The 13,575-nt window shown below is 25.6% G+C and overlaps 3 protein-coding genes across 3 annotated transcripts; 2 read left to right on the top strand and 1 right to left on the bottom strand.

Moving 5' to 3' along the window:
* Nucleotides 1–831: 831 nt before the first annotated feature.
* On the top strand, nucleotides 832–1,368 carry LOC129884595 (chemocyanin-like). The gene is made up of 2 exons (XM_055958880.1): nucleotides 832–1,003; nucleotides 1,172–1,368. The coding sequence occupies exons 1-2, from the start codon at nucleotides 832–834 to the stop codon at nucleotides 1,366–1,368; spliced, it is 369 nt and encodes a 122-aa protein (XP_055814855.1).
* A 3,903-nt stretch (nucleotides 1,369–5,271) lies between these two features.
* On the top strand, nucleotides 5,272–5,727 carry LOC129884916 (chemocyanin-like). Its single transcript, XM_055959182.1, has 2 exons — nucleotides 5,272–5,443; nucleotides 5,531–5,727. Exons 1-2 carry the CDS (start codon nucleotides 5,272–5,274, stop codon nucleotides 5,725–5,727), a joined length of 369 nt encoding a protein of 122 aa, XP_055815157.1.
* Nucleotides 5,728–6,685: 958 nt separating this feature from the next.
* On the bottom strand, nucleotides 6,686–7,202 carry LOC129888007 (basic blue protein-like). Its single transcript, XM_055963265.1, has 2 exons — nucleotides 7,022–7,202; nucleotides 6,686–6,879 (listed from the first exon to the last, which is right to left on the bottom strand). Exons 1-2 carry the CDS (start codon nucleotides 7,200–7,202, stop codon nucleotides 6,686–6,688), a joined length of 375 nt encoding a protein of 124 aa, XP_055819240.1.
* Nucleotides 7,203–13,575: the final 6,373 nt, after the last annotated feature.

The raw sequence follows: 13,575 nt of genomic DNA, 5'->3' as shown, positions 1-13,575 counted from the left end.
TTTTATAATGGGAGAGAATTATTTTTTTTTGGTTTTCCACCTAGTGTTCGGAGTCTGTGGAGCTTCGATTAAATTCGGATCGCGTATTGCAAAGCCTATTCAGGTGTGACACTCCCAACATAATTTTTTTTAATATCCAGGGTTCAAATTCGAAACCTCTAGTTAAAGGTGAAACTGTTCAATCACTGTATCACAATCCATGTTGATAGAGAGTTATAAATGACTTTCACCTTGTTTCATTCGTTGAAAAATATGAAAAGCAGATTCATTTATATATCTAATGATTCATATATTTATTTGGTCCAATAGATATTAAACGCATGTGCAAATCTTGCGTTAGCTCAACCCAACATATATTAAGTGTCTACACAATAACGAGTAACTCTAAATTAAAATCTGTTGAAAGTGAATAAAATTTCCATACAATTGTTAAGGATTTACATTTACTTTTAAATAAATAGCAAATAATCCTTCTCACTTTGCATCTGTGAAAAATATATCTTTCTTCTTCTTTTTTGTAATATATTCCGCAACAATCTTATTCACTCTGCATTTTCTATTAAATTTCCCTCTTTTGCTTTTGTAAAATTTTATTGAGTCAGCATGGAAATAAATACTTTTTTAAGTTTGTTACAGAAAAATCTCTAAATATTAAGATCTAAGGAGATTATTAATTAATTACAGATAATAATAACATTAATAATAATAAAATTTTCAATTTAATGAATGATTTTGAATGTGCAAGAAAATGCCTATATAATGGCCTATATTCTTACTCAATACTAAGAGCATCCTTCATTCTAATCCCTTTTGCATCTATCTATTATCAATATGTTTGGAGTAAACAAAGTCACAATTGTTGCCCTTATTATGGTGTTATGCATTTTACTTCAATTCAACATTTCAAATGCAGCTACATTTCCTGCTGGTGATGCTAATGGTTGGGGTTTTGGTATGAATGGATGGCCTAATGGCAAGACTTTCACGGCTGGCGATGTTATTGGTAAAGAATTCATTAATAAAATTTTGATTCAAAAAATAATGAAAAAAAAATCATCTATTCACATCGTTTTCACTATTTATTTTTATTTCCTGATCATATTTACAATATTTTTCTTAAATTAACGTGTATATATTTGCTTCTCTTTTTTGTTTTTGTTTTTTTATATAGAATTTAAATATCAAGTTGGACTGCACAATGTGGTAAAAGTGAGTCAGGACCAATATGACTCTTGCAAATATACTGGAGGACAAGTTTTTAATTCAGGAGACGACAAAATAACACTTGAAAAGGGGACATCATATTTCATTTGTACCATCGGACCACATTGTTCTAATGGTGTTAAGGCTGCTATTACAGCTAATTAGTTTATTTCAAATTATATGTACTGATATGTAGTGGTCTTATTTCATCCTTATAGTTATAATTTCAGGTATCTAGTATCGATGATATAAAATATTTTATTTCATGATATGTATACATGAGTTTTTCTTGTGGAGTACTTTGAATGAAAAAAAAAAATTAGCATAATTATTTTGTCACTTTGTTCTTCTTTTGTCACAACATCGACGAATGAATGTGATTCTTTAATGAATGATCATTTAAGTTATTCACTTGAAAAGTTACATAGCATAATTTTGTATACAATTCACATAAGTATATATTTTGAAGATATACAACTAGTTGAAAATCAGACTCCAAGATTTACAAATTTGTTTGAAAAGTATGACCAAATTCCTTCATGTTCAGAGTTGTATATGCTTCAAACCGCTTGAGGTGCGACTCTTTCCTGAACTTTGCTAATACACAATATTTTGTGCATCAGACTGTCTTTTTTTAACTCTTATAATAATAGAGTAAAATAAAATAAAAAATACTTCATAAATAAAGTGCATCTGTAAATTATATAAGTAGGAAAAATGATACTAGTACTCGAATATTACAATTGTTATAATAAAATGAAATCGTAAGATTTTAATAAGTGAAGTTTATATTAATTAGTAAATCAATTGTCGATGACAACAATCTTGACACCATTAGCAATTTAGCATAATTGTTTTCGGTAGTACAAATGAAATAGATTGTCCCATTTGAAACTAACACTTCATCATCTCCTAAACTAAAAAATATGTCTAAAAAAATCTTATTCATGTCCACTCCATACATTTTATGGATCTTGAGAATAAATTTTGAACTAGATATATGTTAAAGGAAATTAAGCTGAATGAAGATTTTATAACAGGCAATGTCTAATATCACTTTAAAAGTTTTAACGGTCACAAATTTTATTAATCATCATTTTTGTGTAGATAAAACCATCAAGAATGAAAGGAAAGAAATTGATATTATTCTCAAAGAAGTAGAAAAGAATAAGATTACATTACTAAAGAAAAATATTACATAAAGAAATAGAAGAAATATTGATAGTGTTCCAATTTTTTTATAATTTAATATTCAAAAGTATTTTGACAAAAAAAAAGAAGAAGAAGAAGGTTTGACCAATATATGGGACACATAATATTTTTTGTCATTTTTGGTAGAGAATCTGTCCAACATATATCACATTCAAATTCATAAAATTAGGTTCTCAGTCAATTTATTTTTTTTCATAATCAATTTATTGAAAATGAAGTGAATTTAGGCTTTTAGCCGGTACTTATGTCAAATCAGTAAAAGCGTGATATTTTATCAAAAAAAATATATATATCATTTAATCATGATTATTTAATTAATGTGTACTCAAATTTTAAATTAATACTCTTAAAATTAGGATTATACAGTGAAAAAACACAATGTTAGAAGAATTTTGGAGGGCCAACATGAAAAATGAAGCCCAACAAACGTTGAGCCTATTAGCCCTCTAAGTTTACTTGATATTGCCTAAAAGAGATTATTGAAACAAAATTTATTTATTTTTCACTTTTAAATTGATTTTTTTTTAAGAATATAGAGTTATTGAATAGAAAATTTTGTGCAAAAGAAAACTTGTAACATTCAAAGGAGTGACCTATTATTTACTAAATTTATAACGAAGGGGAATAAATTATCATTCTTCTAAATGGGAGAAGAGAGTTATAAATGATTCTCACCTTTATTTCATTGGTTGAAAAATATGAATAGGAGATTTGGTTGAATTTGATTAGACATCAATTTAATTAAAAATGTCATGATATTTAACTCGTGACAAGTTAATTTTTTTAGGAAATGAGAAAATGAATAGGCTTGATCTAGTTGATTCATTTATGTAATCCAACTATTTATATATTATAGAAAAAATTACATAATTAGATATACATACATATCATATCTCCTAATCCAATTTATACCTTCAAACAATTACTTATTATCCAATTATTTATCTATTATGTATCATATTTGAAGTTAGATACACCACTCCTTAAAAATAGCCTAAAACAAAATTATGCCCACTTAATTATCTCTCTAATTTACTCTTTCATTCTAAATCAGCACACGCTCTCTCATAATTCTCCCCTCCCACGTTTATCACTCAATTCTCTCTCATCCGTCTTCCTCACATGTTATTCTTCAATCAAGTTCATTGATTAAGGTTTTTCTTAATCTACTTTGATGGTTAAAGATTCTTCAACCACAAGTATTTGTAATAGAAATACAACACATCACCATGAATCTAGCTAAACGTTCTTCTGCAATAAAAGTAGGTAAAGAAGAGTCTTGACTCGTAGATTTTAAGGCATTAACACACATTTTAGTAAAAGAATTCGATTATATGGTGTCGCATGAGATCGCTTCGTTAACATGCATCCGCCCCTAGTAACGAAGAACACATTTCATAAGACTCGTTATAATGATTAAACGAAATAATATTGCTTCAAATTTATTTTATTATAACTGAGATCAAAGTGGATCTAGACAGAAGGAAGGGTGCTTATTCAAAAAAAAAAATTATATTATATATAAAATTAAAATTTTATTTTATATATATATACATATATATATATATATATAATATTTAATCCCCTTGTTATAAGCCAAAAACTTAGCTCAATGGTAAAAAATAGGTTTAAATTCTCTGGACATAGATAGGTTCAATTCTTGCAAACCACAATTTTATTTTTGTTTTAGCTTTAGTCATTTCTTTCTTAACAAAAATCTTGCATCCGCAACTAACTCAGATAGTCAATTGTAAATCGAGAACTAACTGAGATAGTAGATTGTAAATTGAGAGATGATATTCTTATACATTGCTATGGGTGAGAAGTGGCGAATTCAAAATTTTCATTTAAAAGGCTTGAAAAATAAAAATGTACTGTGTTTCATAATTTGATTTTTTTCTAAACTACTGAGTCACTTTCAAATCTTCTGGTGAGGGAGTTCAAAATATATATATCTATATATAAGAAATATACTTTTATATACAATATATTTTTTGTCGAGAAAGTTCGAATAAACAACATGACGCCATCCTAGATGTGCCCCTGTGAGTGAGGCAATATATTGGAAAGATGATAAGGAACTCATGTCACAAGTTTTATATGCTCTATTTATATATATTTAATAATTTATTTTAAATATAAATATATAATTTGAGCAAAAATTATTGAATTCAATCAAATTCATATTTAAACTTTTAGCTCCGCCCTGCATTCCCTGATAATGTTACAAAAAAAGATTACACAATTAGGTTACTTATAAGTTAAATGGTGGAAAATAGAAATTATTTTTATGAGACATACTACTAGTGTGCAAGAACTAACTACAATATAATTGTCCACCAAGACATGTATTTTATTGTGATGCATACTAATTAATAATAGTATCAATATCTTTTAAACCGCAAGAGTTTAACTAAAATAATAATAAATTATTTGCTATCACATGTTAAATATTGTTGCCAATAATATAGATATTTTAACTGGTTGTTGATAGAAATTAAGGTTGTAAATGTAATGAACCAAAATGGACTATATTAGGAATTTTAATTATGTATTTCTATTATTTGTCTTAGAATGCAAATGATATCTTTCTCATTTTTGCATCTTTGGAAAGTCACTCAATTTTTCCCCTTTTTTTTTGTAAAATGTTAGTAATTCACAATATAAATGGATATTCTTTAAGTTTGTTACTATAAAAGCTTCTAAGATTATGATTTTGTATGTGATTTCAATTGTAAAGTTTCCTATATAAAGGCCTACATTCTTGCTCAATTGGCACAACATCACTAAGAGCCTTCATTCTAATCCCTTTATTTACATATATCTAGTTAATATATATATATATTCATTGTCAAAATGTTTGGAGTAAACAAAGTCACAATTGTTGCCTTTACTATGATGCTTTGCATCTTGCTTCAAACCAACATTTCAAAAGCAGATACATTTCTTGCTGGTGATGCTAATGGTTGGGGTTTCAAGATGAATGGCTGGCCTAATGGCAAGACTTTCAACACAGGCGATGTTATTGGTAAGAATTTATTGATAATTTTATTAGTCAAATAATAAACACAAAACTACGATTAATGTGTATGTATTTTTTTTATAAAAAATATAGAATTTAAATATCCAGTTGGAGTGCACAATGTAGTAAAGGTGGACAAAGCAGGGTTCGACTCTTGCAATGGTGTTGAAGGAGAACTTTTCAATTCCGGAGACGATAAAATAACTCTTACACAAGGGACATCATACTTCATTTGTACTATCGGACCACATTGTGCTAATGGTGTCAAGGCTGTTGTTACCGCTAATTAATTTATTCCAATTCTAGCTACACTAGCAAAATTTATTACATTCTAGTTAATAGTTGTACTTTGGAGTACTAATAAGTATATAATGTTTTGTTTCTTTTGTCCATATAGATGTGTTTGCTTGTCTACCGGTCTGAATGAAAAAACTCGCATAATTATTTTGAGTAAAAAAAATTTTGATAATGAAATTCTGAATATCCTCTAATTCTTATCTTTTTTCTTTTTTTGATACAAGAGATTAAATAATGTATTTCTCAAAACATAGAATGATATGCGCTTTTTTATATATATATAATTTACTTAATTCATGTCTAGCCTAGAAGAATAGACCTAGACCACATTTATGATTGGTCTCAAAAACTAAGTTGTCATTTAAATTAGAAATCACATTTGAATATTAAAATATTATCTTTATATTTAAATATTAAATAATCAAGTCTATTTATTTTTAACATTTGAATAACATAAATTTATTTCCAAATTATTAATAAGCATAATAAAAAAGTGTATTGAACATGGGCTTAGCCCTCTAGTATCAAATTATCAATCAATAAATTTGAACCTTTAGATTCTTGTGAAATCCTTCTCTAACCTCAAATTTCAAAGACGAAAAATGAAGAAATTAATTCAAATTTTAATTTGTTTATTTTCTCAATTTCCAAAATTCATTTTTGCATCGTAACTCAATAAAAAATTACTATTGTGTTAAGATGATGGTGATTGCTGGCTGAGTTTTCTAGATCTTGTTTATGATTGTTTTTTTATGATTTGATAGAGATAAAATTGGAGAAGAACGAAAAAATTAATGGTAGAATTTAACGTTTAAAAAATAATTTTTTTTAAAATGAGCAAAAACATGATCTTAATGATTTCTATATTTTGTTTAAGTATTGCAATAAGCAAATTAAACAGCACTACTAAAAGAAAAGATAGAGCAAAATGATACTTATTTATTTAATTAATTAATTTGCAGTAATTGCAATCTTTTGACCACCATCACAATGACCAGCAATACCACAAATGAAATAGGTTGTCCCCTTTCTAAGGGTTACTTTATCATTTCCAGAATTAAATATTTTTCCAGAAGGTTTACAATTGTCATAATCCGCCTTGTTCACTATCACCACGTTATGAACACTTTTAGGATAATTGAATACTGAAGAAAAAAAAAAGAGTTATTAAAGTCATGAAATATTAAATACTACATAATTCTTGCTATCAGATACAATTAAAATTTGTCAAAAATAAAATAAAATAAAAATGAAAAAAGGGGCACAATAATGATACTAAATTCATACCAAGCACATCACCAGCTTTGAAATTCTTGCCATTAGGCCAATTGCTAACACCCAATGTCCAACCATCACTATCTCCAACATTATAAGTTGTTGATGCAATAGTTATTTTAATAGTACTAGTAATAAACAACATCATCAATATAACAAAAAAAATTGCACATCCTTCTAATTTCCCTGACATTTTTCTACTTCTCTAGACAGAAAATTGTGTAATTTAAAGGTGTAATTGTATAGACTTGAATTAAGTTGAGTGGTTTGAGTTATAAGAACTTTGTGGCTTTTTATAGTGGCGCTAGCTAATACTTCCCAATTAATGTTAATTTGACAATCTTCTTTTGCTCATTTAATGTAGATTTCATCGAATTTAATGTATTGCATGGTTATTGACACCTGGTTGTGTGAATAACTTTTTAAATTATTTTTTTATCAAATATGACGACTTACCGATAAGACCACACATAATTGATTATATATATTATATTATGTTAGTGTTATTTTATTACTCTTATCACATTTTACCCGAACAAAGAAAAAAATTGTTCAAATTGCAGAGATTTTTTTAAAATTTTTTCAAAATCTTTTTTAGTTCAAAAATAACTCAATGTAATTGATTAGAATGCTGAATCTATAGGAAATGAAGGGGGAAAGTAGATTAGACTTCAAAGAGGAGAGGTTAAGGCCCATTTCTCGACTTCCCTTTTTCTAGGCCCAAACAAGAAAAGCATATTTACATAAATAATATATTATATAACATTAATTACAAATTTTAGTATATATTTTATCTTTATAAAAAATGACAGTATTTTTTTTATTCAAAATAATATAAAATATATATATATATTTTTATTATTATTTTTTTTTCTTTCTTCTCCTCCTCTCTTTCCTTTTTTTTTTTTTCATTTTTCCCTTTCTCTCTCTCTCTCCCCCCCCCCCCCCCCCGCTCTCTCTCTTTTTCTCCCCCTCCGCCTCTCTCTCTCTCCTTCTTCTCATTTTTTGGTTTGATTTTTCTCTCTCTATATATATATATCTTTCTCTTTCTCTTCCTCCCTTTTTTATAAATATGTAATAATTAATTATCCTAATTTAAATTTAATTTTGGATTGGACATTATGGAAAGGATGATTTTATTGATTTTTAAAATTAAATAATTTTTTTATGTAAATACATAGATAATGCATTTCTAGCACAATAAAAAAACATATAAATAATAATTGTAATACAATTTGAATTCAATATATTATACATATTATAGACATGTTTCAATGCACGCGATAAATATATAACTAAAATATTTTTAATACAATAATATATTTTGTTAATAAGAGAAAAAAATAAAAAATAATTATAATAGATTTTGAATTCAATGTATTATATTATAGGCATATTTCAATGCACGTGGTGAATATATAACTAAAATATTTTTAATACAATAATATATTTATTGAAATAACAACAATCGAATTAATAACAATATATAATATTAAATTTGTATTAGAATACAATTTGAATTAAATATATTATACATATTATATGCATGTTTCAATGCACATGCTGAATATATAAATAAATATTTTTAATACAATAATATATTTCGTTAAGAAGAGAAAAAAATAAAAAATAATTATAATAAAATTTGAATTTAATATATTATTATTAAAAAGTAGTGAATAAATAATTAAATATTTTTAATACAAATGTATCATAAGTATTATGTGTGAATTTCAAATATTTCAGATCTATTTAAATTAATTTACGTTATTAAAAATGTATTGAATTAATTATTATTTTTAAAAGAGGGAGAAAGAGAAAGAGAGAGAAAAAGGACAAAAAAAGAAAAGAAGGATGCAGAAAGAGAAGGAAAGAGAAAGAGAAAGAGAGAAAAAAAAGAACAAATATAATGAGTTTCTAACACAATAAAGAAAATAATTATAATATATTTTGAATTCAATATATTATACATATTATAAGCATGTTTCAATGCACATGGTAAATATATAACTAAAATATTTTTTAATACAATAATATATTCCGTTAATAAGAGAAAAAAATAAAAAATAATTATAATAGATTTTGAATTCAATATATTGTAGAAATATTTCAATGCACGTGGTGAATATATAACTAAATATTTATAATACAATAGTATATTTTAGCATCATTAATAAGAAAAAAATAAATAATAATTATAATACATTTTGAAATTAATCTATGATACATACTATATGCATTTTTCAATAAATATGGTAAGTATATAATTAAAATATTTTTATTACAAATATATTATAAGTATTATATGTGAATTTCAAACATTTCTGTACTATTTAAATTTGGATAATTAATTATTAATTAAGATAAATATGCTATAGACCGTAATTAAAAAAAAATAGCCTAAAAAAAGTTAATTATTGATCTAAAATAGTTCATTTATGTAAAAATTCCTAAAGAAAAACTGTTACAAGCAGTGATCTCCTTACTTTTCTAATTCACGTTTTTGATATTATATACTCTGATGGTATCAAAGAGGAAGAAACAGTGCTTTAGTGAAAACAATACTAAGTTACTCGGGTAAATAGTTTGGATCGTGGGTCCAATCATGATAAATATTTGGGGTTGAATCCAATTTGAGTAAATAATTTTGCCTAATGGGTCCAATTTATGTAGTTTTAATTATGTAATTTTTTAAAAATTAGGAAAACTTACAGAAACTCATTAGTTTAGGAGCTAATAACTTAAATACACTCTAGTTTGCAATACTACAAATCTTATCGGATTTTGATGTATCTAGATACTCCAGATATATGTATCTTGGGATACACGTGGTCAAAATTAGATATAATTTATTTTAGATACACTATATACAAGTAGATTCGCATGCATCTAGGGTACATAGACAAATCTCGCTCACCACTATTCTATGTATCTGATATCCCAAATATATGCGAATCACACCAGATATATGAAATACATGTATCTAGTGTGTATCTAATGTGATTCGCATGCATCTGTGATACATGACTATCTCGCTCGTCTTTTTCCTTATTTTAGTGTATCTGGTAGCAATAACACATGTATTTAAATATATTTTCCTCAATATATGGTAGGAAACTATTTATTAATGGTAAAATTATCTGAAAGTATAGATAAAATTAGTATATATGGTGTAGTTGTATGTCTAATTGGGTAATTTCTTCAATTTTTTTTATGGGAAACTTACATAAATATACAATATTAAAAAAATATTTACCATTTATAGTAATAAAAAAAATATTTCACTGAACACTTATAATACATTTATAATACAGTTTTAATACATATTGAAGAGAACTATTTATAAAACGTATATAATACAAGTTTTATAGATGGATAATATATTTATCACATACTTTAATAGACTTATAATACATTATGTTAGTTTCTTACTACACAAACATAATATATATTTTAAAACACTTATAATACATTTATATTGTATGCATAATTCACTTTTAATACAAGTGTAGATTTATCATAGTATTGCTATATATTGCTATAAATGGTAATAAATAAAAAATATCGCTAAAATCAGTAATTAATTTTTAAAAAGCACTCAATCAAGTAATTTTTCTTTTTGTTATTATACTAGGCTTCTTGTTGTATATAACATTAGATAATTATCAGCTATGGAATATAAAATATTTACTTTTATAACAGATTTTAATATATAGAAAATTAATTATATATATTAGATTTCTATGTTTTTCATTTTTATTGCCTACTTTTAGGGATGCCTCACGTTGGTTTTAATGGTATAAATAAATGATTTTAAAAATGAATATTTGGATAATATAAAGTTTTTGCCTTTCCCCCCCATTTTCTACGCATACGATTCCGCTTATTTACAATTAACCTTAAATTTAACTAAAATGTATCAAAACTTTAAGTATTGCAATAACTAAATTAAACATCAGTAGTTACTAAAATACGACTTCAAGTTAGTTATGAGTTCCAAATTATGATCCAATCATTTGTAACTTCTTACATTTTTTGTTCTCTCAAATGATTTAAAAAAATGAAAAGAAGAAAAGGAGATAGCTCAAAACGATATTTATTTAATTAATTAGTGGTAACTGCAATTTTTTGGGCACCATCACAATGATCAGCAACACCACAAATAAAATAAGTTGTGCCCTTGCTAAGAGTTATCATATCATTTCCTGAATTAAATATTTCTCCTGAAGGGTTACAATTATCGTAATTCACTTCGTTTACTATAACCACACTGTGTATATCTTTAGGATAATTGAATACTGGAAGAAAAAAAAAGAGAGTGAAATTCCATTCTTCTTACATTGACAGCAAATAATAATAATAATAATAAAATGAAAAAAAAAGACACAACAATAATATACTAATTTCATACCAAGCACATCACCAAATGTCCAACCATCACTATCTCCAACATTATAAATTGTTGATGCATTAATTATCTGGACGGCAAACAACACCATGAATATTACCAAAAAAATTGCTGATCCTTCTAATTTTCCTAACATTTTTCTACTTCTCTAAATGAAAATTTGTCTAATTAAAAGGTTTTTGGAATTTTAAAAGGTGTAATTGTATAGACTTGAACTTAGGTGAATGCTTTGAGTTACAGCTTTTTATTGTCGTACTAGCTAGACACTTAATTAATGTTAATGTTCATTTTTCTATATTTGACAATTTTCGTGTTAGACATTGATGTAATTTTCATGAAATTTAACTCTCATGCAAATTTGTGGAAATATATTTGACTGAACACAATTTTTGTAAAGAATAAAATGAAGACTTTTGAAATTTGTGGTCAAACGTAATCTATAGATTTTGTGGGTCTATAAATCATCTTATTAAGAGTAAAATAAAAAATTTAAAGTTAAATTATTCACCAAATGTAGAACAATATTATTATTTTTGAGAATGACTAAAAAGAAAAAAATGTCACATAAATTCAAACGAATAATTGTATGGTAAAAAGGTTTGACTTTTATTGTGCAGAATTTATCTTCTTATACCTCAGTCTCACTAAATTGTTTATGTGAAGTTAAATCTCGACAAAAAATATTTATTTCCGCTAATCGATATATATAATATAAAAATATATTATAAATGTATTATATATATGGCGTCTAATTTAATTTTTTTGGTGAGCGGCTATTTTATGTCAATTTTCAAAAAACAATGGGAAACTTACATAAACATACAATATTAAGAAAATATTTACCATCTATAGAAATAAAAAAAAAATCACTGAATATTTATAATACATTTATAATACAGTTTTAATACATATTGCAGAGAACTATTTATAAAACATATATAATACAAGTTTTATAGATGGATAATACATTTATCACATATTTTAATAGACTTATTATACATTATGTTAGTTTCTTACTACACAAACATAATATATATTTTAAAACACTTATAATACATTTATATTGTATGCATAATTCACTTTTAATACAAGTGTAGATTTATCATAGTATTGCTATATATTGCTATAAATGGTAATAAATAAAAAATATCGCTAAAATTAGTAATTATTTTTTAAAAAACACTCAATCAAGTAATTTTTTCAAAAACAATTGTCATTTAATTGCTCTACCATATTCTTGACTTTCCTTCTTATAGGCCCAATGGGCTATTTCCTAGTTATTCTTAGGCCCAGTTCTGTATTCCTATATGGGCTTGAGATCACAAATTACAGATCTCCCTTGCAAGATTCAGCTCGAAAATGATATTCTTTGTTGTTGCTTAGGGATATAATGTGGAATTAATCGTTGAACAATTAGAGCCATTTAGTCAAAATTTTACTCCCTCCGTCCCATGTCCCATATAAGATGAGCACTTTGCATTTTACATGATAATTAAAAAATTATTAATAAATTATTTAATTTTACTATTTTGCCCTTTGCTTATATTAATTAGCCTCTTAAAAAAAGTTTTTAGTTCTTTAAAATTTGTTTAAACTTCCAAAGCATATTAATCATAGGAATAAAATGAGAAAAAATTACTCCCTCTGTCCCATATTAGATGGACACTTTCAACTTTACACGATAATTAAGATATCATTAATACATTGAAAGACTTTACCATTTCGCCCTTTGTTTATATCAATGTAATATACATGAAGTATAAAAATAACTAGTATTGAAAATTGTTTACATTCAAAAGACCATATTAATTGTAGAGGTAAAATAATAAAAAAATAATTCTATCTTGATTTAGTAAGTGATCAAATAATATAGGACAAATGTTTTTAATAAGCTACGCATCTAATATGGGACGGAAGGTATAATTTATTTTATCTTAATTTAGTAAGTGATCAAAGTAATATGAAACAAATATTTTAATAAGATGCTCATTTAATATAGAAATTTTCATCACTTAACTTCTAGCTTTAATGATCAGTCCAAGTCCTCATCCTCTGACTTCTAAGGGGTAGATATCGAAGTACTTGTTACATTTCACCGGTACAAATATAAAATAACTTTATTGAGAGACGAAAAATCTAATATAGAAGTCGCAAAAAG

The sequence above is a fragment of the Solanum dulcamara genome, chromosome 4 (assembly GCF_947179165.1).
Source record: "Solanum dulcamara chromosome 4, daSolDulc1.2, whole genome shotgun sequence".
NCBI classification, from domain to species: Eukaryota; Viridiplantae; Streptophyta; class Magnoliopsida; order Solanales; family Solanaceae; genus Solanum; species Solanum dulcamara.
The sequence above is the reverse complement of the archived record's forward strand: the minus strand, read 5'-3'. Positions and strand labels throughout refer to the sequence as shown.